Source organism: Oncorhynchus masou, chromosome 11, assembly GCF_036934945.1.
Source record: "Oncorhynchus masou masou isolate Uvic2021 chromosome 11, UVic_Omas_1.1, whole genome shotgun sequence".
NCBI classification, from domain to species: domain Eukaryota; kingdom Metazoa; phylum Chordata; class Actinopteri; order Salmoniformes; family Salmonidae; genus Oncorhynchus; species Oncorhynchus masou.
In genome coordinates this window covers 4,491,027-4,516,026 of record NC_088222.1, presented here as the reverse complement: position 1 = coordinate 4,516,026, position 25,000 = coordinate 4,491,027, and the positions used below count along the sequence as shown (strand labels likewise).

The 25,000-nt window shown below is 48.6% G+C and overlaps 2 protein-coding genes across 2 annotated transcripts in view; one reads left to right on the top strand and one right to left on the bottom strand.

Moving 5' to 3' along the window:
- LOC135547896 (intraflagellar transport protein 74 homolog) overlaps positions 1 to 22,966 on the bottom strand; it is a 23,740-nt gene extending 774 nt beyond the window's left edge. The window contains exons 1-6 of the mRNA XM_064977106.1: positions 22,834 to 22,966; positions 20,555 to 20,617; positions 19,856 to 19,999; positions 11,892 to 11,932; positions 11,724 to 11,803; positions 6,035 to 6,088 (exon numbers count right to left, since the gene is read on the bottom strand). Of these exons, the coding sequence (XP_064833178.1) occupies positions 6,035 to 6,088; positions 11,724 to 11,803; positions 11,892 to 11,932; positions 19,856 to 19,999; positions 20,555 to 20,617; positions 22,834 to 22,962 (511 nt within the window). The 5' untranslated portion in view covers positions 22,963 to 22,966. The remainder of the gene's footprint in view (positions 1 to 6,034; positions 6,089 to 11,723; positions 11,804 to 11,891; positions 11,933 to 19,855; positions 20,000 to 20,554; positions 20,618 to 22,833) is intronic.
- The window catches only part of ift74 (intraflagellar transport 74), a 147,881-nt gene that overhangs the window by 113,543 nt on the left and 9,338 nt on the right, over positions 1 to 25,000 (top strand). The gene's annotated exons all lie outside the window — the stretch shown is intronic.

Sequence of the window (25,000 nt, the reverse complement as noted above, 5' to 3'; positions counted from 1 at the left end):
TTTTTAATGAATTTATTTGCATATTATGGTGGAAAATAAGTATTTGGTCAATAACAAAAGTTTATCTCAATACTTTGTTATATATACCCTTTGTTGGCAATGACAGAGGTCAACCGATCTTTTTAAGTGGGAGAACTTGAACAATTGGTGGACGACTAAATACTTTTTTGCCCCACTGTATATTTTAATACTGTATATTTTCTAATAAGAATATAATGGAATATAACAGAACTTGTCATGTGATACCGCTGACATATTAAAAGTGATATTTAGAAACAGTCTGCGCTGTTTTCATCCACGTTTCATCTCTTTCCTATTATTCTATTTTTTGTTGTTGTAATTTTACCCCTTTTTCTCCCCAATTGGTAGTTACAGTCTTGTCCCATCGCTGCAACTCCCGTACGGACTCGGGAGAGGCAAAAGTCGAGAGCAAGGCGTCCTCCGAAACACGACCCTGCCAAGCCGCAACTGCTTCTAGACACACTGCCCGCTGAACCCGGAAGCCAACCGCACCAACGGAGGAAACACCGTCCAACTGGCGACCGAGGTGAGCTTGCAGGCGTCCGGCTCACCACAAGGAGTCGCCAGAGAGCGAGACAAGGAAATCCTGTCCGGCCAAACCCTCCCCTAACCCGGACGATCACTGGGCCAATTGTGCACTACCTCATGGGTCTCCCGGTTACGGCCGGGATCAAACCCGGGTCTGTAATAATGCCTCAAGCACTGCGAAGCTTAGTCAGCTACGCCACTCGGGAGGCCCAATTTCCTCTCTTTCCTACCCTCACTCCACTTTGTTAGGTAGCAGGAGTAGGGGCGTACCTTCATCATGACACCCATAGAAAATAATAGCAATCCTATTTTCAAAAGCATGCGAGTCTGGTGTTCATACTTCAACCTCCATGGGTTTTTGGAGTTGCCTCCACATGATCGAACAAAATAATAGGCCTACTCTTAGGCTACATTATAGCATGTAGCATTTAGGCTACATTATAGCATGTAGCATTTAGGCTACATTATAGCATGTATTATTATTAGCATTTAGGCTACATTATTGCATGTAGCATTTAGGCTACATTATTGCATGTAGCATTTAGGCTACATTATAGCATGTAGCATTTAGGCTACATTATAGCATGTAGCATTTAGGCTACATTATTGCATGTAGCATTTAGGCTACATTATAGCATGTAGCATTTAGGCTACATTATAGCATGTAGCATTTAGGCTACATTATAGCATGTAGCATTTAGGCTACATTATAGGATGTAGCATTTAGGCTACATTATAGGATGTAGCATCTAGGCTACATTGCTACATCCTAAATGTTTCTGATCAGTGATAGATGACCACTTGATTTAGGATACTTTATAGCATGCTAATAATGTGATTGTGATTAAAAGATGACCTAGCAGTTGGTCGTGTGTTTGTCTTGTCCCGTGTAAATAGTTGTTTTCCTAGTTTTATTCATATATATTTTTATCTCACTTTTCATCTACGGACTGAATATACTCTCCTGCAACCCACCAATGTGGTACGGATCTACTATTGTTATACTTTAGAACCAGAACCCCCTTCAGAAGCTAGCCAGCTAACTAGCTACTAGCTAGTAGTCAGTTAGACACTGCTAGTGGTCCTCACTGTTAACTCGGACACCAGCCAGCTTCAGCTCGGTCAATTCTTGCCAGTCTGCACAGCGCAATATCAACCCAGAGCATATCGGACTGCTTTTTCTCTACCACATCCACCGGATTCCTGCCACAATCCCTGGTCCATTGCACCGGATCATCGCAGCTAGCTAGCTGCAATCCGAGTAGCTACTGCTAGCTAACACCTCTGTCTAGAAGCAAGCATCAGTTAGCCTTGAGCTAGGCCCATCTCCCGAGTGGCCGAAGAGGTCTGCCAGCTAATTCTTGGGCTACAATACCTTTTTCCAATTGGCCTGGACCCTTTATTGTCACCTCGGAGCCCTGCCAATCCATCACGACTGATCTGCCGACGTAAACGTCCAATGTGGTTTCAACAGGCTTTTCTGTCTGAATCACCGTGTCTCCAGCCCGCTAGCTGTCTGAATCACAGTGTCTCCAGCCCGCTAGCTGTCTGAATCACCGTGTCTCCAGCCCGCTAGCTGTCTGAATCACAGTGTCTCCAGCCCGCTAGCTGTCTGAATCACCGTGTCTCCAGCCCGCTAGCTGTCTGAATCACCGTGTCTCCAGCCCGCTAGCTGTCTGAATCACCGTGTCTCCAGCCCGCTAGCTGTCTGAATCACCGTGTCTCCAGCCCGCTAGCTGTCTGAATCACCGTGTCTCCAGCCCGCTAGCTGTCTGAATCACCGTGTCTCCAGCCCGCTAGCTGTCTGAATCACCGTGTCTCCAGCCCGCTAGCTGTCTGAATCACCGTGTCTCCAGCCCGCTAGCTGTCTGAATCACCGTGTCTCCAGCCCGCTAGCTGTCTGAATCACCGTGTCTCCAGCCCGCTAGCTGTCTGAATCACCGTGTCTCCAGCCCGCTAGCTGTCTGAATCACAGTGTCGCCAGCCCGCTAGCTGTCTGAATCACAGTGTCTCCAGCCCGCTAGCTGTCTGAATCACCGTGTCTCCAGCCCGCTAGCTGTCTGAATCAGTGTCTCCAGCCCGCTAGCTGTCTGAATCACCGTGTCTCCAGCCCGCTAGCTGTCTGAATCACCGTTTCTCCAGCTCGCCTAGCGTAGTAGCGACTACCAAACGCTTCCTGACTCACCTATTTCTGCTCTTTGGACCCTATGATCACTCGGCTACACATGCCACTCCCTAATGTTAATATGCCTTGTCCACTGCTGTTTGGGTTAGTGTATTATTGTTTAATTTCCCTGTAGACCCCCAGCCCCGCCTAACATGCCTCTTTTGTGCCACCACCACACGTACAGAGAACCTCACCTGGCATAACTGGTGCCTCCAGAGACACAGCCACTCTCATTATCACTCAATGCCTAGGTTTACCTACACTGTACTCACATCCTACCATACCCTTGTCTGTACAGTCAAGGCCAAAAGTTTTGAGAATGACAAATATTAATTTTCAAAGTCTGCTGCCTCAGTTTGTATGATGGCAATTTGCATATACTCCAGAATGGTATGAAGAGTCATCAGATGAATTGCAAAGTCCCTATTTGCCATGAAAATGAACTGAATCCCCCAAAAAACATTTCCACTGCATTTCAGCCCTGCCACAAAAGGACCAGCTGACATCATGTCAGTGATTCTCTCGAGTGTTGACGAGGACAAGGCTGGAGATCACTCCGTCATGCTGAAAGAGTTCGAAACACAGACCGGAAGCTTCAAAAGGAGGGTGGTGTTTGGAATCATTGTTTGTTCTTCCTCTGTCAACCATGGTTACCTGCAAGGAAGCAGGTGCCATCATCATTGCTTTACACAAAAAGGGCTTCACAGGCAAGGATATTGCTGCCAGTAAGATTGCACCTAAATCAACCATTTATCAGATCATCAAGAACTTCAAGGAGAGCGGTTCAATTGTTGTGAAGAAGGCTTTGGGGTGCCCAGGAAAGTCCAGCAAGCGCCAGGACCGTCTCCTAAAGTTGATTCCGCTGCGGGATCGGAGCACCACCAGTACAGAGCTTGCTCAGGAATGGCAGCAGGCAGGTGTGAGTGCATCTACACCGACAGTGAGGCGAAGACTTTTGGAGGATGGCCTGGTGTCAAGAAGGGCAGCAAGGAAGCCACTTATCTCCAGGAAAAACATCAGGGACAGACTGATATTCTGCAAAAGGTACAGGGATTGGACTTCTGAGGCCTGGGGTAAAGTCATTTTCTCTGATGAATCCCCTTTCCGATTGTTTTGGAGCATCCGGAAAAAAAGCTTGTCCGGAGAAGACAAGGTGAGTGCAACCGCCAGTCCTGTGTCATGCCAACAGTAAAGCATCCTGAGACCATTCATGTGCAGGGTTGCTTCTCAGCCAAGGGAGTTGGCTCACTCGCAATTATGCCTAAGAACACAGCCATGAATATAGAATGGTACCAACCATCCTCCGAGAGCAACTTCTCCAAACCATCCAGGAACAGTTTGGTGACGTACAATGCCTTTTCCAGCATGATGGAGCACCTTGCCATAAGGCAAAAGGAATAACTAAGTGGCTCAGGGAACAAAATGTCAATATTTTGGGTCCATGGCCAGGAAACTCCCCAGACGTTAATTTATTGAGAACTTGTGGTCAATCCTCAAGAGGCAGGTGGACAAACAAAAACCCACACATTCTGACAAACTCCAAGCATTGATTATGCAAGAATGGGTTGCCATCAGTCAGGATGTGGCTCAGAAGTTAATTGACAGCATGCCAGGGCAGATTGCAGAGGTCTTGAAAAAGAAGGGTCAACACTGCAAATATTGACTCTGCATCAACTTAATGTAATTGTCAATAAAAGCCTTTGACACTTATGAAATGCTTGTAATTATACTTCAGTATTCCATAGTAACATCTGACAAAACAATTCTAAAGACAGTGAAGCAGAAAACTTTGTGGAAAGTAATATTTGTGTCATTCTCAAAACTTTTGGCCACCACTGCACATTATGCCCTGAATCTATTCTACCACGCCCAGAAATCTACTCCTTTTATTCTCTGTTCCCAACACACTAGACAACTACAACAACTACAAGATAGAACTGCCAAAGGGGGCGGAATTGCAATCTACTGCAGAGATAGCCTGCAGAAAACTTGTGCTGCCTAGCAACCATCAAGAGTTTAACCTGTTGATGCTCTGGGGGCGCTATTTCATTTTTGGATGAAAAACGTTCCCGTTTTAAACAAGATATTTTGTCACAAAAAGATGCTCGACTATGCATATAATTGATAGCTTTCGAAAGAAAACACTCTGACGTGTCCAGAACTACCAAGATATTTTCTGTGCGTGCCCTAGAACGTGAGCTTCAGGCAAAACCAAGATGAGACGGCATCCAGGAAATGAGCAGGATTTTTGAGGCTCTGTTTTCCATCGTCTCCTTATATGGCTGTGAATGCGAGAGGAATGAGCCTGCCCTTTGTCGTTTCCCCAAGGTGTCTGCAGCATTGTGACGTATTTGTAGGCAGATCATTGGAAGATTGACCATAAGAGACCACATTTACCAGGTGTCCGCCCGGTGTCCTGCGCCGAAATTGGTGCGCAAAAGGCAGCTGCCAGTATTTTTCCATGGGATACAGAGAGGAAAGCAAGCTTCCACGAACTGCATATCAATGAAGAGATATGTGAAAAACACCTTGAGGATTGATTCCAAACAACGTTTGCCATGTTTCGGTCGATATTATGTAGTTAATTCGGAAAAGTTTTACGTTGTAGGTGACTGAATTTTCGGTTCGTTTCGGTAGCCAGACGCAATGTAGAAAACGGAACGATTTCTCCTACACACAGACGCTTTCAGGAAAAACTGCGCATTTGGTATGTAACTGAGAGTCTCCTCATTGAAAACATCAGAAGCTCTTCAAAGGTAAATGATTTTATTTATTTGGTTATCTGGTTTTTGTGAAAATGTTGCGTGCTAAATGCTACTCAAAATGCTATGCTAGCTTTGCATACTCTTACACAAATTAGTCAATTTCTATGGTTCAAAAGCATATTTTGAAAATCTGAGATGACAGTGTTGTTAAGAAAAGGCTAAGCTTGAGAGCAGATGCATTATTTTCATTTTATTTGCGATTTTCAGAAATCGTTAACGTTGCGTTATGCTAATGAGCCTGAGGCTTTAGTCACGATCCCGGATCCGGGATGGGGAGTTCCAAGAGGTTTAAGAGCGTAGAGCGTGCTAATGTCGCCTCAGCATTATTGCTACATTACATACTAAGCCGTAGGCAGAACTTGACCGAAAACCTATGTCGTTTTGGCGGAAATAAAAGTTTTGTCATTGATACCGGGAATAACTTTCAGATAGAAAGAAAAGGACGAAAAAAGTTGGCAGGGAAAACGTCTTAGACTGAAAGGGATACAAGATGTGTAACTTTCTACAACCTACACAGGAATGGTTCACAGAAAGTATGTAATGGTCAACTCACTGTCCATAGTCTCATCTCTCTTCTTTAGTTCTTTGTACTTCTGGTTTCGTTCACCTGTTGGACAAAAAGTGAGTTGTTACTTGAGTATTTAGTCTGCTCTTAGAATTAGAGGTGACTTGTGGAAGCCTGGAGATCTGCGAGGAACCATTGTTAGTCAATGGTTCATACTTGCACCTTTGGTTAGTTGAGAGGTTCTGGGAGGACCTTTAACGGTTCAATATAGCAATTTGCAATATTGAACCTTTACACAGGGGTTCCTCTAGGACCTTCTTTTAACTGAAAAGATTATGGCGGTGTGGCAACCCAAAAAGCTTCCAGGCACCTTTACTTCTAAGACTGTAGAGTCTATATAAAGTAAAGTGGAAGTAGTTAGTTCCAAACTAATGCTACTGGAAGGATGGCCTAGTCTAGTTGATTAGTATGTTGGAGGAGTTTGGTGGAGAACAATTGGGACACAGTAGGCCTCTTACCGTCTGGTCATGACGAGTCAGAGGATATGAGCCAGAGATGAGGACAGGAAACAGTCAGAGGATATGAGCCAGAGATGAGGACAGGAAACAGTCAGAGGATATGAGCCAGAGATGAGGACAGGAAACAGTCAGAGGATATGAGCCAGAGATGAGGACAGGAAACAGTCAGAGGAAATGAGACAGAGATGAGGACAGGAAACAGTCAGAGGAAATGAGACAGATGAGGACAGGAAACAGTCAGAGAATATGAGACAGAGATGAGGACAGGAAACAGTCAGAGGATATGAGCCAGAGATGAGGACAGGAAACAGTCAGAGGATATGAGCCAGAGATGAGGACAGGAAACAGTCAGAGGATATGAGCCAGAGATGAGGACAGGAAACAGTCAGAGGATATGAGACAGAGATGAGGACAGGAAACAGTCAGAGGATATGAGACAGAGATGAGGACAGGAAACAGTCAGAGGATATGAGATTCCTCCAAGTATTGAGAGTTACAGTATGGATGCATCCCAAATGGCACCCTATTCCCCATATAGTGCACTTTTACCAGGGCCCGGTGGCAATAGGGAATATGATGATCATGATGGCGCCGACAGACATGGAAGCTCTGCTTCTGGCTCCTAAGATATGACAGACCTGGAAGCTCTGCTACTAGCTCCTAAGACATGACAGACATGGAAGCTCTGCTTCTAGCTCCTAACCAACTTTGCAGTATTTAGTTTTTTTGTGTGTTATTTCTTACGCTATTAGCCCAGAACATTTTTCATGTTATTACATCCAACTTGAAATAACTTTCGGATATCAGAACGGCGTTAACTCACCAGCATTACGACCAGAAATATGACAACAACAAAAAAAAGAAAGTCCTTTTGTTCACCGAACCTAGAATATCTCACAATCAAATGCCGGCCATATTACCTCCCAAGAGAATTTTCTTCGCTTATAGTCACAGCCATGTATATTCCCCCTCAATCCGATACCAAAACAGAACTACACTGGACTTTGTGCAAACTGGAAACCACATATGCTGAGGCAACATTTATTGTAGTTGGGGATTTTAACAAAGCAAATTTGAGGGAAACGTTACCAAAGTTATATCAACACATTGCCTGTTACTCTCCCTTCTGGGATGGCTAAAAGGCTCTCCCTTCGGCAAATCAGATCACAACTCCATTCTGCTCTTCCCTTCGGATAGGCAGAAACTCAAACAGAAAGTACACCCGTGCTAAGGTCTAGTCAACGCTGGTCTGACCAATCAGAATCCACACTTCAAGTTTGTTTTGATCACGCAGATTGGAATATGTTCCAGGTTGCCTCTGAGAATAACATTGACGTATACACGGACACGGTGACTGAGTTCATAAGGAAGTGTATAGGGGATGTTGTTCACACTGTGACTATTAAAACTGAAAGCGTGAACCAGCGCATTTAACTAAGGCAAAGTGACTGGGAATATGGTCGATTACAAACAGTGTAGTTATTCCCTCCGTAAGGCAAACAAACTGGCAAAACTCCAGTACAGAGACAAAGTGGAGTCGCAATTCAACGTCTTCGACACGAGATGTATGTGTCAGGGTCTACAGACAATCACGGACTACAACGGGAAAACCAGCCATGTCGCAGACACTGCGTCTTGCTCCCGGACAAGCTAAACACATTTTTGTCCGCTTTGAGGATAATACAGTTCCACTGACGCGGCCCGCGGGGACTGTGGGCTCTCCTTCTCTGTGGCCGACGCGAGTAAGACATTTCAGCGTGTTAACCCTCGCAGGGCTGCCGGCCCAGACGGCATCCCCAGCCGCGTCCTCAGAGCATGCGCAGACCAGCTGGCTGGAGTGTTTACGGACATATTCAATCTCTCCCTATCCCAGTCTGTTGTCCCCACCTGCTTCAAGATGTCCACCATTGTTCCTGTTCCCAAGAAAGCAAAGGTAACCGAACTTCTGTCATCATGAAGTGCTTTGAGAGGCTAGTTAAGAATCATATCACCTCCACCTTATCTACCACCCTAGACCCACTTCAATTTGCATACTGCCCCAATAGATCAACAGACGATGCAATCGCCATCACACTGCCCTATCCTATCTGGACAAGAGTAATACCTATGTAAGAATGCTGTTCATCGACTATAGCTCAGCCTTCATAACCATAGTACCTTCCAGCGCCCTGTACCACAGGGTCCTGGACTTCCTGACGGGCCACCCACAGGTGGTGAATATGGGAAACAACACCCCCACTACACTGATTCTCAACACGGGGGCCCCTTTTCACCCATGACTGCGTGGCCCCGTACGACCTCCAACTCAATCATCACGTTTGCAGACGACACAACAGTAGTATGCTTGATTACCAACTATGACAAAGACGGACTACAGGGAGGAGGTGACGGCCCTGGTGGAGTGGTGCCAGGAAAATAACCTCTCCCTCAACGACAACAAAGGAGCTGATCGTGGATTTCAGGAAACAACAGAGGGGGCATGCCCCATGCACATCGACGGGACCGCAGTGAAGGTGGAAAGCTTCAAGATCCTTGGTGTACACATCACTGACAATCTGAAATGGACCACCCACACAGACAGTGTGGTGAATAAGGGGCAACAGCGCCTCTTCAACCTCAGGAGGCTCAAGAAATGTGGCTTGTCACCTAAAACCCTCACAAACTTCTACAATGTACAATTGAGAGCATCCTGTTGGCCTGGTACGGCAACTGTTGAGCTTGCAACCCCAGGGCTCTCCAGAGGGTGGTGCAGTCTGCCCAACACATATCAACGGGGGCACACTGCCTGCCCTCCAGGACACCTACACCACTCGATGTCACAGAAAGGCCAAAAAGGTCATCAAGGACATCAACCACCCGATTCACTGCCTGTTCACCCCGCTATCATCCAGAAGGTGAGGTCAGTACAGGTGCATCAAAGCTGGGACCGAGAGACTGAAAAACAGTTTGAAACTCAAGGCCTTCAGACTGCTTAAATAGCCATCACTAGCCGGCTTCCACCTGGTTACTCAACCCTGCACCTTAGAGGCTGCTGCCCTATATACATAGACATGGAATCACTGGTCACTTTAATAATGGAACACTTGTCACTTTAATAATGTTTACATACTGTTTATTCATCTCATATGTAAATACTGTTTTCTATTCTACTGTATTCTAGTCAATGCCACTCTGATATTGATCATCCTAATATTTATATATTTTAATTATATTATTTTACTTTTAGATTGTTAGATATTACTGCACTGTTGGAGCTAGGAACACAAGCATTTAGCTATACCCGCAATAACATCTGCTAAACATGTGTATGTGACCAATAACATCTGTTAAATATGAGTATGTGACCCAATAACATCTGTTAAATATGAGTATGTGACCCAATAACATCTGTTAAATATGAGTATGTGACCCAATAACATCTGTTAAATATGAGTATGGACCAATAACATCTGTTAAATATGTGTATGGACCAATAACATCTGTTAAATATGTGCATGTGACCCAATAACATCTGTTAAATATGTGTATGTGACCCAATAACATCTGTTAAATATGTGTATGTGACCCAATAACATCTGTTAAATATGTGTATGTGACCCAATAACATCTGTTAAATATGTGTATGGACCAATAACATCTGTTAAATATGTGCATGTGACCCAATAACATCTGTTAAATATGTGTATGTGACCCAATAACATCTGTTAAATATGTGTATGTGACCCAATAACATCTGTTAAATATGAGTATGGACCAATAACATCTGTTAAATAAGAGTATGGACCAATAACATCTGTTACATATGTGTATGGACCAATAACATCTGTTAAATATGTGTATGTGACCCAATAACATCTGTTAAATATGTGCATGTGACCCAATAACATCTGTTAAATATGTGCATGTGACCCAATAACATCTGCTAAATATGTGTATGTGACCAATAACATCTGTTAAATATGTGTATGTGACCAATAACATCTGCTAAATATGTGTATGGACCAATAACATCTGTTAAATATGTGTATGTGACCAATAACATCTGCTAAATATGAGTATGGACCAATAACATCTGCTAAATATGTGTATGGACCAATAACATCTGCTAAATATGAGTATGGACCAATAACATCTGTTAAATATGTGTATGTGACCCAATAACATCTGTTAAATATGAGTATGTGACCAATAACATCTGTTAAATATGTGTATGTGACCAATAACATCTGCTAAATATGGACCAATAACATCTGCTAAATATGTGTATGTGACCAATAACATCTGCTAAATATGGACCAATAACATCTGTTAAATATGTGTATGTGACCCAATAACATCTGTTAAATATGTGTATGGACCAATAACATCTGTTAAATATGAGTATGTGACCAATAACATCTGCTAAATATGTGTATGTGACCAATAACATCTGCTAAATATGTGTATGTGACCCAATAACATCTGCTATCTGCTAAATATGTGTATGTGACCCAATAACATCTGATGTGAAGTGTAATTTGGGTGTGGTCATTCAGGCTTTCCTTCATTAAGTGTCCCCGGTGTGGGACTTCAAAACACCTTTCTACCATGGACCACCAGCCATGTTGACTTCCCCTCTGGAGTCTAACAATACAATACACATCCCCATGAAGACCAGAGCAGCAGACAGACGTCTCACAGAGAGGCGTCTACAGGATGCCCGAGTCCCAAATGGCACCCTGCATCAGTGCACTGGGAAGGGAATAATGTGCACTAGGAAGGGAATAAGGTGCACTAGGTAGGGAATAGGGATCCACGAGGAAGGGAATAGAGAGCCATGTTGGGATGCAGGATGTATGCGCTACCCTGGTCAGGACAGGATGCTGTAATCTATGCAGGCCAAGGCGGAGCGGAGAGAGTTGTCTTGGACAGTATTCAGAGGCCTTAATGGATTTATATCCAATTCACTGAACTGTTACTGAACACATCTACAGGACAATGCTCCCGTCTCGCCCCCCCCCACCACCACCCTCATTGGGCCAAGTGCCCAAAACTCTCCCATCCCAGCCCACTCCCCATCCACTCCACCCCAGTGCAAAGCTCTTGTACGAGACTGTGAATGTTCTAAAAATATAAAAAAATAAAACGTCAAAACTCATCATCTCATTGTTCTACGGGACTATGAAACCCGTCAGATATAACATCTACGACCCCAGTGGAGAGATCTAATCAGTCCGTACCTTGGTGTTCCTCCATGTTATTGTCAAGCTGTCGGATCTCCTCGTTGATCAGGCTCATCTTCTCACGCATCTCAGTCAACCTGTTAGAAACGTCACAGAGTTATAAAACAGGAATATCACTTTGGTTGGCAAGGATAAGACGTTAAAATGATCACAGAAACTACGTACTGTCTTTCCATGCTTGCTGTTTCCTGGTTGTCTTCTTTTACCTTGGAGAGCGAAACAAGGCGACATGTTGAAGCATAACACACAGATTCAACTCACTAAACCTTAAAATATACACCTCTTTATCAAATTTCTCCACTCCCTCATCCCCCCCTAAAAAATGACATTGATGATTGTGACATCAGAGCAGTATTTAATAAGAATTTGGTGGGGTGCCCCCCCATGAGACACCCCCAGAGAGTGAGGTCACGGCCTGGGTTACCATTGTACAGCACCCCTGGAGACATTGAGGTTAAGTGTCTTGCTCAATGGCATAGAGGCAGCTTTTTGACCTTGTCGGCTCCTTGACTGGAATCAGCAGCCTTCCGGTTACTGGCCCAAAGCTCTAACCTCGAGGCCACCTTCCGCAGCCTTCCGGTTACTGGCCCAAAGCTCTAACCTCGAGGCCACCTTCCGCAGCCTTCCGGTTACTGGCCCAAAGCTCTAACCTCGAGGCTACCTGCCGCAGCCTTCCGGTTACTGGCCCAAAGCTCTAACCTCGAGGCCACCTGCCGCAGCCTTCCGGTTACTGGCCCAAAGCTCTAACCTCGAGGCCACCTGCCGCAGCCTTCCGGTTACTGGCCCAAAGCTCTAACCTCGAGGCCACCTGCCGCAGCCTTCCGGTTACTGGCCCAAAGCTCTAACCTCGAGGCCACCTGCCGCAGCCTTCCGGTTACTGGCCCAAAGCTCTAACCTCGAGGCCACCTGCCGCAGCCTTCCGGTTACTGGCCCAAAGCTCTAACCTCGAGGCCACCTGCCGCAGCCTTCCGGTTACTGGCCCAAAGCTCTAACCTCGAGGCCACCTGCCGCAGCCTTCCGGTTACTGGCCCAAAGCTCTAACCTCGAGGCTACCTGCCGCAGCCTTCCGGTTACTGGCCCAAAGCTCTAACCTCGAGGCCACCTTCCGCAGCCTTCCGGTTACTGGCCCAAAGCTCTAACCTCGAGGCCACCTGCCGCAGCCTTCCGGTTACTGGCCCAAAGCTCTAACCGAGGGCACCTGCTGCAGCCTTCCGGTTACTGGCCCAAAGCTCTAACCTCGAGGCCACCTGCCGCAGCCTTCCGGTTACTGGCCCAAAGCTCTAACCTCGAGGCCACCTGCCGCAGCCTTCCGGTTACTGGCCCAAAGCTAACCTAGGCCACCTCGTTACTGGCCCAAAGCTCTAACCTGCCACCCGCAGCCTTCCGGTTACTGGCCCAAAGCTCTAACCTCGAGGCCACCTGCCGCAGCCTTCCGGTTACTGGCCCAAAGCTCTAACCTCGAGGCCACCTGCCGCAGCCTTCCGGTTACTGGCCCAAAGCTCTAACCTCGAGGCTACCTGCCGCAGCCTTCCGGTTACTGGCCCAAAGCTCTGATCTCGAGGCTACCTGCTGCAGCCTTTCGGTTACTGGCCCAAAGCTCTAACCTCGAGGCCACCTGCCGCAGCCTTCCGGTTACTGGCCCAAAGCTCTAACCTCGAGGCCACCTGCCGCAGCCTTCCGGTTACTGGCCCAAAGCTCTAACCTCGAGGCCACCTGCCGCAGCCTTCCGGTTACTGGCCCAAAGCTCTAACCTCGAGGCTACCTGCCGCAGCCTTCCGGTTACTGGCCCAAAGCTCTGATCTCGAGGCTACCTGCTGCAGCCTTCCGGTTACTGGCCCAAAGCTCTAACCTCGAGGCCACCTGCCGCAGCCTTCCGGTTACTGGCCCAAAGCTCTAACCTCGAGGCCACCTGCCGCAGCCTTCCGGTTACTGGCCCAAAGCTCTAACCTCGAGGCCACCTGCCGCAGCCTTCCGGTTACTGGCCCAAAGCTCTGATCTCGAGGCTACTTGACGCAGCCTTCCGGTTACTGGCCCAAAGCTCTAACCTCGAGGCCACCTGCCGCAGCCTTCCGGTTACTGGCCCAAAGCTCTGAAGCATAACACACAGATTCAACTCACTAAACCTTAAAATATACACCTCTTTATCAAATTTCTCCACTCCCTCATCCCCCCCTAAAAAATGACATTGATGATTGTGACATCAGAGCAGTATTTAATAAGAATTTGGTGGGGTGCCCCCCCATGAGACACCCCCAGAGAGTGAGGTCACGGCCTGGGTTACCATTGTACAGCACCCCTGGAGACATTGAGGTTAAGTGTCTTGCTCAATGGCATAGAGGCAGCTTTTTGACCTTGTCGGCTCCTTGACTGGAATCAGCAGCCTTCCGGTTACTGGCCCAAAGCTCTAACCTCGAGGCCACCTGCCGCAGCCTTCCGGTTACTGGCCCAAAGCTCTAACCTCGAGGCCACCTGCCGCAGCCTTCCGGTTACTGGCCCAAAGCTCTAACCTCGAGGCCACCTGCCGCAGCCTTCCGGTTACTGGCCCAAAGCTCTAACCTCGAGGCCACCTGCCGCAGCCTTCCGGTTACTGGCCCAAAGCTCTGATCTCGAGGCTACTTGCCGCAGCCTTCCGGTTACTGGCCCAAAGCTCTAACCTCGAGGCCACCTGCCGCAGCCTTCCGGTTACTGGCCCAAAGCTCTAACCTCGAGGCCACCTGCCGCAGCCTTCCGGTTACTGGCCCAAAGCTCTAACCTCGAGGCCACCTGCCGCAGCCTTCCGGTTACTGGCCCAAAGCTCTGATCTCGAGGCCACTTGCCGCAGCCTTCCGGTTACTGGCCCAAAGCTCTAACCTCGAGGCCACCTGCCGCAGCCTTCCGGTTACTGGCCCAAAGCTCTAATCTCGAGGGCACCTGCCGCAGCCTTCCGGTTACTGGCCCAAAGCTCTAACCTCGAGGCCACCTGCCGCAGCCTTCCGGTTACTGGCCCAAAGCTCTAACCTCGAGGCCACCTGCCGCAGCCTTCCGGTTACTGGCCCAAAGCTCTAACCTCGAGGCCACCTGCCGCAGCCTTCCGGTTACTGGCCCAAAGCTCTAACCTCGAGGCCACCTGCCGCAGCCTTCCGGTTACTGGCCCAAAGCTCTAACCTCGAGGCCACCTGCCGCAGCCTTCCGGTTACTGGCCCAAAGCTCTAACCTCGAGGCTACCTGCCGCAGTCTTCCGGTTACTGGCCCAAAGCTCTAACCTCGAGGCCACCTGCCGCAGCCTTCCGGTTACTGGCCCAAAGCTCTAACCCCGAGGCTACCTGCCGCAGCCTTCCGGTTACTGGCCCAAAGCTCTAACCTCGAGGCCACCTGCCGCAGCCTTCCGGTTACTGGCCCAAAGCTCTAACCTCGAGGCCACCTGCCGCAGCCTTCCGGTTACTGGCCCAAAGCTCTAACCTCGTGGCCACCTGCCGCAGCCTTCCGGTTACTGGCCCAAAGCTCTAACCTCGAGGCTACCTGCCGCAGTCTTCCGGTTACTGGCCCAAAGCTCTAACCTCGAGGCCACCTGCCGCAGCCTTCCGGTTACTGGCCCAAAGCTCTAACCTCGAGGCTACCTGCCGCCCATATTTAAAGACAGAGACAAATGTATGAAACCATTTAAGGTTGTGGTGACTGTCTGCCCACCTGTTTAAACAGCCTGTCCCTCTCCTCACCTGTTTAAACAGCCTGTCCCTCTCCTCACCTGTTTAAACAGCCTGTCCCTCTCCTCACCTGTTTAAACAGCCTGTCCCTCTCCTCACCTGTTTAAACAGCCTGTCCCTCTCCTCACCTGTTTAAACAGCCTGTCCCTCTCCTCACCTGTTTAAACAGCCTCTCCTCTCCTCACCTGTTTAAACAGCCTGTCCCTCTCCTCACCTGTTTAAACAGCCTGTCCCTCTCCTCACCTGTTTAAACAGCCTGTCCCTCTCCTCACCTGTTTAAACAGCCTGTCCCTCTCCTCACCTGTTTAAACAGCCTGTCCCTCTCCTCACCTGTTTAAACAGCCTGTCCCTCTCCTCACCTGTTTAAACAGCCTGTCCCTCTCCTCTCCTCACCTGTTTAAACAGCCTGTCCCTCTCCTCACCTGTTTAAACAGCCTGTCCCTCTCCTCACCTGTTTAAACAGCCTGTCCCTCTCCTCACCTGTTTAAACAGCCTGTCCCTCTCCTCTCCTCACCTGTTTAAACAGCCTGTCCCTCTCCTCTCCTCACCTGTTTAAACAGCCTGTCCCTCTCCTCACCTGTTTAAACAGCCTGTCCCTCTCCTCTCCTCACCTGTTTAAACAGCCTGTCCCTCTCCTCTCCTCACCTGTTTAAACAGCCTGTCCCTCTCCTCACCTGTTTAAACAGCCTGTCCCTCTCCTCACCTGTTTAAACAGCCTGTCCCTCTCCTCACCTGTTTAAACAGCCTGTCCCTCTCCTCTCCTCACCTGTTTAAACAGCCTGTCCCTCTCCTCTCCTCACCTGTTTAAACAGCCTGTCCCTCTCCTCACCTGTTTAAACAGCCTGTCCCTCTCCTCTCCTCACCTGTTTAAACAGCCTGTCCCTCTCCTCACCTGTTTAAACAGCCTGTCCCTCTCCTCTCCTGTTTAAACAGCCTGTCCCTCTCCTCACCTGTTTAAACAGCCTGTCCCTCTCCTCACCTGTTTAAACAGCCTGTCCCTCTCCTCACCTGTTTAAACAGCCTGTCCCTCTCCTCACCTGTTTAAACAGCCTCTCCTCTCCTCACCTGTTTAAACAGCCTCTCCTCTCCTCACCTGTTTAAACAGCCTGTCCCTCTCCTCACCTGTTTAAACAGCCTGTCCCTCTCCTCACCTGTTTAAACAGCCTGTCCCTCTCCTCTCCTCTCCTCACCTGTTTAAACAGCCTGTCCCTCTCCTCTCCTCACCTGTTTAAACAGCCTGTCCCTCTCCTCACCTGTTTAAACAGCCTGTCCCTCTCCTCTCCTGTTTAAACAGCCTGTCCCTCTCCTCACCTGTTTAAACAGCCTGTCCCTCTCCTCTCCTCACCTGTTTAAACAGCCCGTCCCTCTCCTCACCTGTTTAAACAGCCTGTCCCTCTCCTCACCTGTTTAAACAGCCTGTCCCTCTCCTCACCTGTTTAAACAGCCCGTCCCTCTCCTCACCTGTTTAAACGGCCTGTCCCTCTCCTCTCCTGTTTAAACAGCCTGTCCCTCTCCTCACCTGTTTAAACAGCCTGTCCCTCTCCTCTCCTGTTTAAACAGCCTGTCCCTCTCCTCACCTGTTTAAACAGCCTGTCCCTCTCCTCTCCTGTTTAAACAGCCTGTCCCTCTCCTCACCTGTTTAAACAGCCTGTCCCTCTCCTCTCCTGTTTAAACAGCCTGTCCCTCTCCTCACCTGTTTAAACAGCCTGTCCCTCTCCTCACCTGTTTAAACAGCCTGTCCCTCTCCTCACCTGTTTAAACAGCCTGTCCCTCTCCTCACCTGTTTAAACAGCCTGTCCCTCTCCTCACCTGTTTAAACAGCCTGTCCCTCTCCTCACCTGTTTAAACAGCCTGTCCCTCTCCTCTCCTGTTTAAACAGCCTGTCCCTCTCCTCACCTGTTTAAACAGCCTGTCCCTCTCCTCACCTGTTTAAACAGCCTGTCCCTCTCCTCTCCTGTTTAAACAGCCTGTCCCTCTCCTCACCTGTTTAAACAGCCTGTCCCTCTCCTCTCCTCACCTGTTTAAACAGCCTGTCCCTCTCCTCTCCTCACCTGTTTAAACAGTCTGTCCCTCTCCTCTCCTCACCTGTTTAAACAGTCTGTCCCTCTCCTCACCTGTTTAAACAGCCTGTCCCTCTCCTCTCCTGTTTAAACAGCCTGTCCCTCTCCTCTCCTCACCTGTTTAAACAGCCCGTCCCTCTCCTCACCTGTTTAAACAGCCTGTCCCTCTCCTCACCTGTTTAAACAGCCTGTCCCTCTCCTCACCTGTTTAAACAGCCTGTCCCTCTCCTCTCCTCACCTGTTTAAACAGCCTGTCCCTCTCCTCACCTGTTTAAACAGCCTGTCCCTCTCCTCTCCTGTTTAAACAGCCTGTCCCTCTCCTCACCTGTTTAAACAGCCTGTCCCTCTCCTCTCCTGTTTAAACAGCCTGTCCCTCTCCTCTCCTCACCTGTTTAAACAGCCTGTCCCTCTCCTCTCCTGTTTAAACAGCCTGTCCCTCTCCTCTCCTGTTTAAACAGCCTGTCCCTCTCCTCTCCTGTTTAAACAGCCTGTCCCTCTCCTCACCTGTTTAAACAGCCTGTCCCTCTCCTCACCTGTTTAAACAGCCTGTCCCTCTCCTCACCTGTTTAAACAGCCTGTCCCTCTCCTCTCCTGTTTAAACAGCCTGTCCCTCTCCTCTCCTGTTTAAACAGCCTGTCCCCTCTCCTCTCCTGTTTAAACAGCCTGTCCCTCTCCTCACCTGTTTAAACAGCCTGTCCCTCTCCTCACCTGTTTAAACAGCCTGTCCCTCTCCTCACCTGTTTAAACAGCCTGTCCCTCTCCCTCTCCTGTTTAAACAGCCTGTCCCTCTCCCCACCTGTTTAAACAGCCTGTCCCTCTCCTCTCCTGTTTAAACAGCCTGTCCCTCTCCTCACCTGTTTAAACAGCCTGTCCCTCTCCTCTCCTGTTTAAACAGCCTCTCCTCTCCTCACCTGTTTAAACAGCCTGTCCCTCTCCTCTCCTGTTTAAACAGCCTGTCCCTCTCCCCACCTGTTTAAACAGCCTGTCCCTCTCCTCTCCTGTTTAAACAGCCTGTCCCTCTCCTCACCTGTTTAAACAGCCTGTCCCTCTCCCCACCTGTTTAAACAGCCTGTCCCTCTCCTCTCCTGTTTAAACAGCCTGTCCCTCTCCTCACCTGTTTAAACAGCCTGTCCCTCTCCTCTCCTGTTTAAACAGCCTCTCCTCTCCTCACCTGTTTAAACAGCCTGTCCCTCTCCTCTCCTGTTTAAACAGTCTGTCCCTCTCCTCACCTGTTTAAACAGCCTGTCCCTCTCCTCTCCTGTTTAAACAGCCTGTCCCTCTCCTCTCCTCACCTGTTTAAACAGCCTGTCCCTCTGCCCACCTGTTTAAACAGCCTGTCCCTCTCCTCACCTGTTTAAACAGCCTGTCCCTCTCCTCTCCTCTCCTCACCTGTTTAAACAGCCTGTCCCTCTCCTCACCTGTTTAAACGGCCTGTCCCTCTCCTCACCTGTTTAAACAGCCTGTCCCTCTCCTCACCTGTTTAAACAGCCTGTCCCTCTCCTCACCTGTTTAAACAGCCTGTCCCTCTGCCCACCTGTTTAAACAGCCTGTCCCTCTCCTCACCTGTTTAAACAGCCTGTCCCTCTCCTCTCCTCTCCTCACCTGTTTAAACAGCCTGTCCCTCTCCTCACCTGTTTAAACGGCCTGTCCCTCTCCTCACCTGTTTAAACAGCCTGTCCCTCTCCTCACCTGTTTAAACAGTCTGTCCCTCTCCTCACCTCACCTGTTTAAACAGCCTGTCCCTCTCCTCACCTGTTTAAACAGCCTGTCCCTCTCCTCTCCTGTTTAAACAGCCTGTCCCTCTCCTCTCCTCACCTGTTTAAACAGCCTGTCCCTCTCCTCACCTGTTTAAACAGCCTGTCCCTCTCCTCTCCTCACCTGTTTAAACAGCCTGTCCCTCTGCCCACCTGTTTAAACAGCCTGTCCCTCTCCTCACCTGTTTAAACAGCCTGTCCCTCTCCTCACCTGTTTAAACAGCCTGTCCCTCTCCTCACCTGTTTAAACAGCCTGTCCCTCTCCTCACCTGTTTAAACAGCCTGTCCCTCTCCTCACCTGTTTAAACAGCCTGTCCCTCTCCTCACCTGTTTAAACAGCCTGTCCCTCTCCTCACCTGTTTAAACAGCCTGTCCCTCTCCTCTCCTCACCTGTTTAAACAGTCTGTCCCTCTCCTCACCTGTTTAAACAGCCTGTCCCTCTCCTCACCTGTTTAAACAGCCTGTCCCTCTCCTCACCTGTTTAAACAGTCTGTCCCTCTCCTCTCCTCACCTGTTTAAACAGTCTGTCCCTCTCCTCACCTGTTTAAACAGCCTGTCCCTCTCCTCACCTGTTTAAACAGCCTGTCCCTCTCCTCTCCTCACCTGTTTAAACAGCCTGTCCCTCTCCTCACCTGTTTAAACAGCCTGTCCCTCTCCTCCTGGGGCGACCCCATGCTCTTGTCCTCTGCGACCATGGCATCTCTCTTCAGCTCCAGCTCCTGAAGCTTCTCGTGTAGTAACACAGCTTCCCGTTTCACCTGGGAGTGATACAGCTCCTACGGACATCACACAGGACAGAGGGGACAGAAGGGATCGAGTCAGTGTGGATGGACGGGTCGAACTACCTGTTTGGGGGAAGGCCCTGACTCCCTCTATGGGACCAATGACATCTACCCTGGTTTAGCACAACCACGATGGCAACAGACTGAAAGGTGTGTCTGACTAGAATAAACATTTTGGGGGTTTTCAGGTAATGTATGAACATGATTGTTAGATACAGTACCCAATCTATAACCATTAAAACATGCTCTTCAAACCTTGATTTGATCATTGGTCATTATAATGGATATGATTCAGCCTATGAGTGAATGAGATTGTTGATTCAGCCCAGCCCAGATAGCTAGGTGGGTCAACCACATATCACAGTCATAGAAAGTACATTTAAATTAGTAGCTATTAGTAGCGTCAGAGCTAGAGGGGGGTCAAGTGCAAGTGCTGCATAATTATTCTAATATTTTCGGGGGTGGGGGGGTCAAGGTGGGGAGGAGGATAATTCAAATATACTCTTTGAAGGGAATAGGGTGCCACTTGGAATGCACGCTGCCACTCACTGCTTCAAACGTCTCCTTCCGTGTTATGAGGGTGTCCAGCTCTTCCTGACGACCATCCAGCTCCTGAGAGAAAGACACACAGGATAACTTTAGTCCTTGATACTGACACCTGTTTAGCACGAGGCCGTCTGTCGTTGTTATCTATACGGCCAGCAGGGGCTGAGTCATGCAGCTTTACTAACTAACAGTTCTCACTGAGCATCAAGGACTGCTGTCCGATTGGGTAGCTACTGCTCTCTGATTGGGTAGCTACTGCTGTCTGATGGGGTAGCTACTGCTGTCTAATTGGGTAGCTACTGCTGTCTGATTGGGTAGCTACTGCTGTCTGATTGGGTAGCTACTGCTGTCTGATTGGGTAGCTACTGCTGTCTGATTGGGTAGCTACTGCTGTCTGATTGGGTAGCTACTGCTGTCTGATGGGGTAGCTACAGCTGTCTGATTGGGTAGCTACTGCTGTCTGATTGGGTAGCTACTGCTGTCTGATGGGGTAGCTACTGCTGTCTGATTGGGTAGCTACTGCTGTCTGATTGGGTAGCTACTGCTGTCTGATGGGGTAGCTACTGCTGTCTGATGGGGTAGCTACTGCTGTCTGATTGGGTAGCTACTGCTGTCTGATTGGGTAGCTACTGCTGTCTGATGGGGTAACTACTGCTGTCTGATTGGGTAGCTACTGCTGTCTGATGGGGTAGCTACTGCTGTCTGATGGGGTAGCTACTGCTGTCTGATGGGGTAGCTACTGCTGTCTGATTGGGTAGCTACTGCTGTCTGATGGGGTAGCTACTGCTGTCTGATGGGGTAGCTACTGCTGTCTGATGGGGTAGCTACTGCTGTCTGATGGGGTAGCTACTGCTGTCTGATGGGGTAGCTACTGCTGTCTGATTGGGTAGCTACTGCTGTCTGATTGGGTAGCTACTGCTGTCTGATGGGGTAGCTACTGCTGTCTGATGGGGTAGCTACTGCTGTCTGATGGGGTAGCTACTGCTGTCTGATGGGTAGCTACTGCTGTCTGATTGGGTAGCTACGGCTGTCTGATGGGGTAGCTACTGCTGTCTGATGGGGTAGCTACTGCTGTCTGATTGGGTAGCTACGGCTGTCTGATGGGGTAGCTACTGCTGTCTGATGGGGTAGCTACTGCTGTCTGATGGGGTAGCTACTGCTGTCTGATGGGGTAGCTACTGCTGTCTGATTGGGTAGCTACTGCTGTCTGATGGGGTAGCTACTGCTGTCTGATGGGGTAGCTACTGCTGTCTGATTGGGTAGCTACTGCTGTCTGATTGGGTAGCTACTGCTGTCTGATGGGGTAGCTACTGCTGTCTGATGTAGTAGCTACAGTAACTGTTCCAGAGCACAGCACATAGAGTTCCCCACCACGTGACACATCACTAACTTATCGTGACAAACGTTCAATAAGCCCGGAGTCTCTTCTTTAACTGAAGGACTCCCATCCTCCATTGCCCCCGTGACATGACTGTAGACTCCTATCTAAAGGCGTAAGGAGACATTGGAGTCTAGAGCCATGTCACAGGGTAACATTCTCCCATCCATTCATACAGTATCTCAGAGCAGCAGTGCTGATCTCGGATCAGGTCGTCGTCCCCCCGTCCACATACAGTGCCTTCAGAAAGAATTCACACTCCTTGACTTATGACACATTTTGTTACTACAGCCTGAATTTCTTGTCACTGACCTACACACAGTACACAGTTCAACAGGACAACAACCCAAAACACAAGTCCAAATATACACCGGAGTTGCTTACCTAGACGACATTGGATATTCCCCGAGTGTCCTAGTTACAGTTTTGACTTAAATCAGTTTGAAAATCTATGTCAAGACTTGAAGATGGCTGTCTAGCAATAATCAAGATCCAACTTGACAGAGCTTGACTTTTTTGAGAATAAGGTGAAAATATTGTACAATCCAGGTGTGCAAAGCTCTTAGAGAGAAAGACTCACAGCTGTAATCGCTGACTAAGGCGATTCTAACACGTATTGACTCAGGGGTGTGAATGCTTAGGTGAATGAGATATTTCTGTATTTAATTTTCAATAAATTTGCAGAAATGTAAAAAAAAAAAAAAAGTAAAAAACATATTTTCACTTTGTCATTATGGGGTATTGTGTATATATGGGTAAGGGAAAAAAATCTAGTGAATAAAATGTTGAATTCAGGCTGTAACACAACAAAATGTGGAACAAGTCAAGGGGTGTGAATCGTTACCAAAATGCATCTCATTCATTAAGATGTAAAACACCAAACTGATCCTGAATCAGCTCGGACCTGTAGCAGCTCGTCGTTGCTGGCCTTCATGGCAGCGTACTGGTCCTGTTTCTCTGGAGACATCTTTTTGATGATGTCATCAGCGGCCTGCTTCTCCCTCTCCATCTCCTCCTCCACCGCACGGATCATCTCCTCCTTCCTATAGAAACCAGAGGTAGGATAACGTCTTCCTTCCTATAGAAACCAGAGGTAGGATCATCCCCTCCTTCCTATAGAAACCAGAGGTAGGATAACGTCTTCCTTCCTATAGAAACCAGAGGTAGGATCATCCCCTCCTTCCTATAGAAACCAGAGGTAGGATGACGTCTTCCTTCCTATAGAAACCAGAGGTAGGATCATCCCCTCCTTCCTATAGAAACCAGAGGTAGGATAACGTCTTCCTTCCTATAGAAACCAGAGGTAGGATGACGTCTTCCTTCCTATAGAAACCAGAGGTAGGATAACGTCTCCCTTCCTATAGAAACCAGAGGTAGGATAACATCTTCCTATCCCTCCCCCAGACATAGTCCCATTCAGTGGGATGCCTGGCTCTCTGTTTGCTCCTATCCCTCCCCCAGACATAGTCCCAGTCAGTGGCAGTGGGAAGCCAGTTGTGGGGAACACCTGGAAGTTTCTCCTGGGTATGGTAGCCATCGCCCTGACCACCTCTATGCTCATCGTGTGTGCCGTCAAGACCCAGTCCTGGTACAAGCTGCTGTTCAACTACCGGCACCAGTGGCTGCGAGAGGAGGAGGATGCTGACGTGTTAACTACGGGACGCTACTCTAGCTTCAGCTTGGGCATGGAGCACACGGAGACCAGCGCCCATGAGCTGGACCACGGGCAGGATGGGTTGGGTGATGAGGAGGAGGCGGATGGATACATAGAGGACCACTACATTGAGACTGGGAACTACAAAGACAACACAACACAGAATAATGTATCTATTCTACTTAGCACTGATAGTATCTGTGCTCGTGAATGGGATTTAATCACTGAATCAGAAAGCCATAGTTTGTTTTTATTTTGTTCTTACCTTTATTTAACTAGGCAAATCAGTTAAGAACTAATTCTTATTTTCAATGACGGCCTCGGAACAGTTGGTTAACTGCCTGTTCAGGGGCAGAACGACAGATTTGTACCTTGTCAGCTCGGGGATTTGAACGGTTACAAGTCCAACGCTCTAACCACTAGGCTACCCTGCCGCCCCAGTTCTCCCATCTGTAACCCAGGTCTCCAACAGGTCAAACATAGTGGAGGTCAGGGGTCTCCAACAGGTCAAACATACTGGAGGTCAGGGGTCTCCAACAGGTCAAACATAGTGGAGGTCAGGGGTCGCCAACAGGTCAAACATACTGGAGGTCAGGGGTCTCCAACAGGTCAAACATAGTAGAGGTCAGGGGTCTCCAACAGGTCAAACATAGTAGAGGTCAGGGGTCTCCAACAGGTCAAACATAGTGGAGGTCAGGGGTCTCCAACAGGTTAAACATAGTGGAGGTCAGGGGTCTCCAACAGGTCAAACATAGTGGAGGTCAGGGGTCTCCAACAGGTCAAACATAGTGGAGGTCAGGGGTCTCCAACAGGTCAAACATACTGGAGGTCAGGGGTCTCCAACAGGTCAAACATAGTGGAGGTCAGGGGTCTCCAACAGGTCAAACATACTGGAGGTCAGGGGTCTCCAACAGGTCAAACATAGTAGAGGTCAGGGGTCTCCAACAGGTCAAACATAGTGGAGGTCAGGGGTCTCCAACAGGTCAAACATACTGGAGGTCAGGGGTCTCCAACAGGTCAAACAAAGTGGAGGTCACTAAGGACCAGGGGAAGAGTTGCAGGGGAGAAGAGAAGAGGAGAATGTTCCTATTTGAAAGCTAGAAAATGAGTTGCTCACAACATGTTATTTTATTTCTTTTAAGTAGCTCTCATGTTAGAAAAGGTTGGAGACCCCTAGTGTAGGTTGGAGACCCCTAGTGTAGGTTGGAGACCCCTAGTGTAGGTTGGAGACCCCTAGTGTAGGTTAGAGACACCCTGGTGTAGGTTGGAGACCCCTGGTGTAGGTTGGAGACCCCTGGTGTAGGTTAGAGACACCCTGGTGTGGGTTGGAGACACCCTGGTGTAGGTTAGAGACACCCTGGTGTAGGTTGGAGACCACCTGGTGTAGGTTGGAGACCACCTGGTGTAGGTCGGCTTG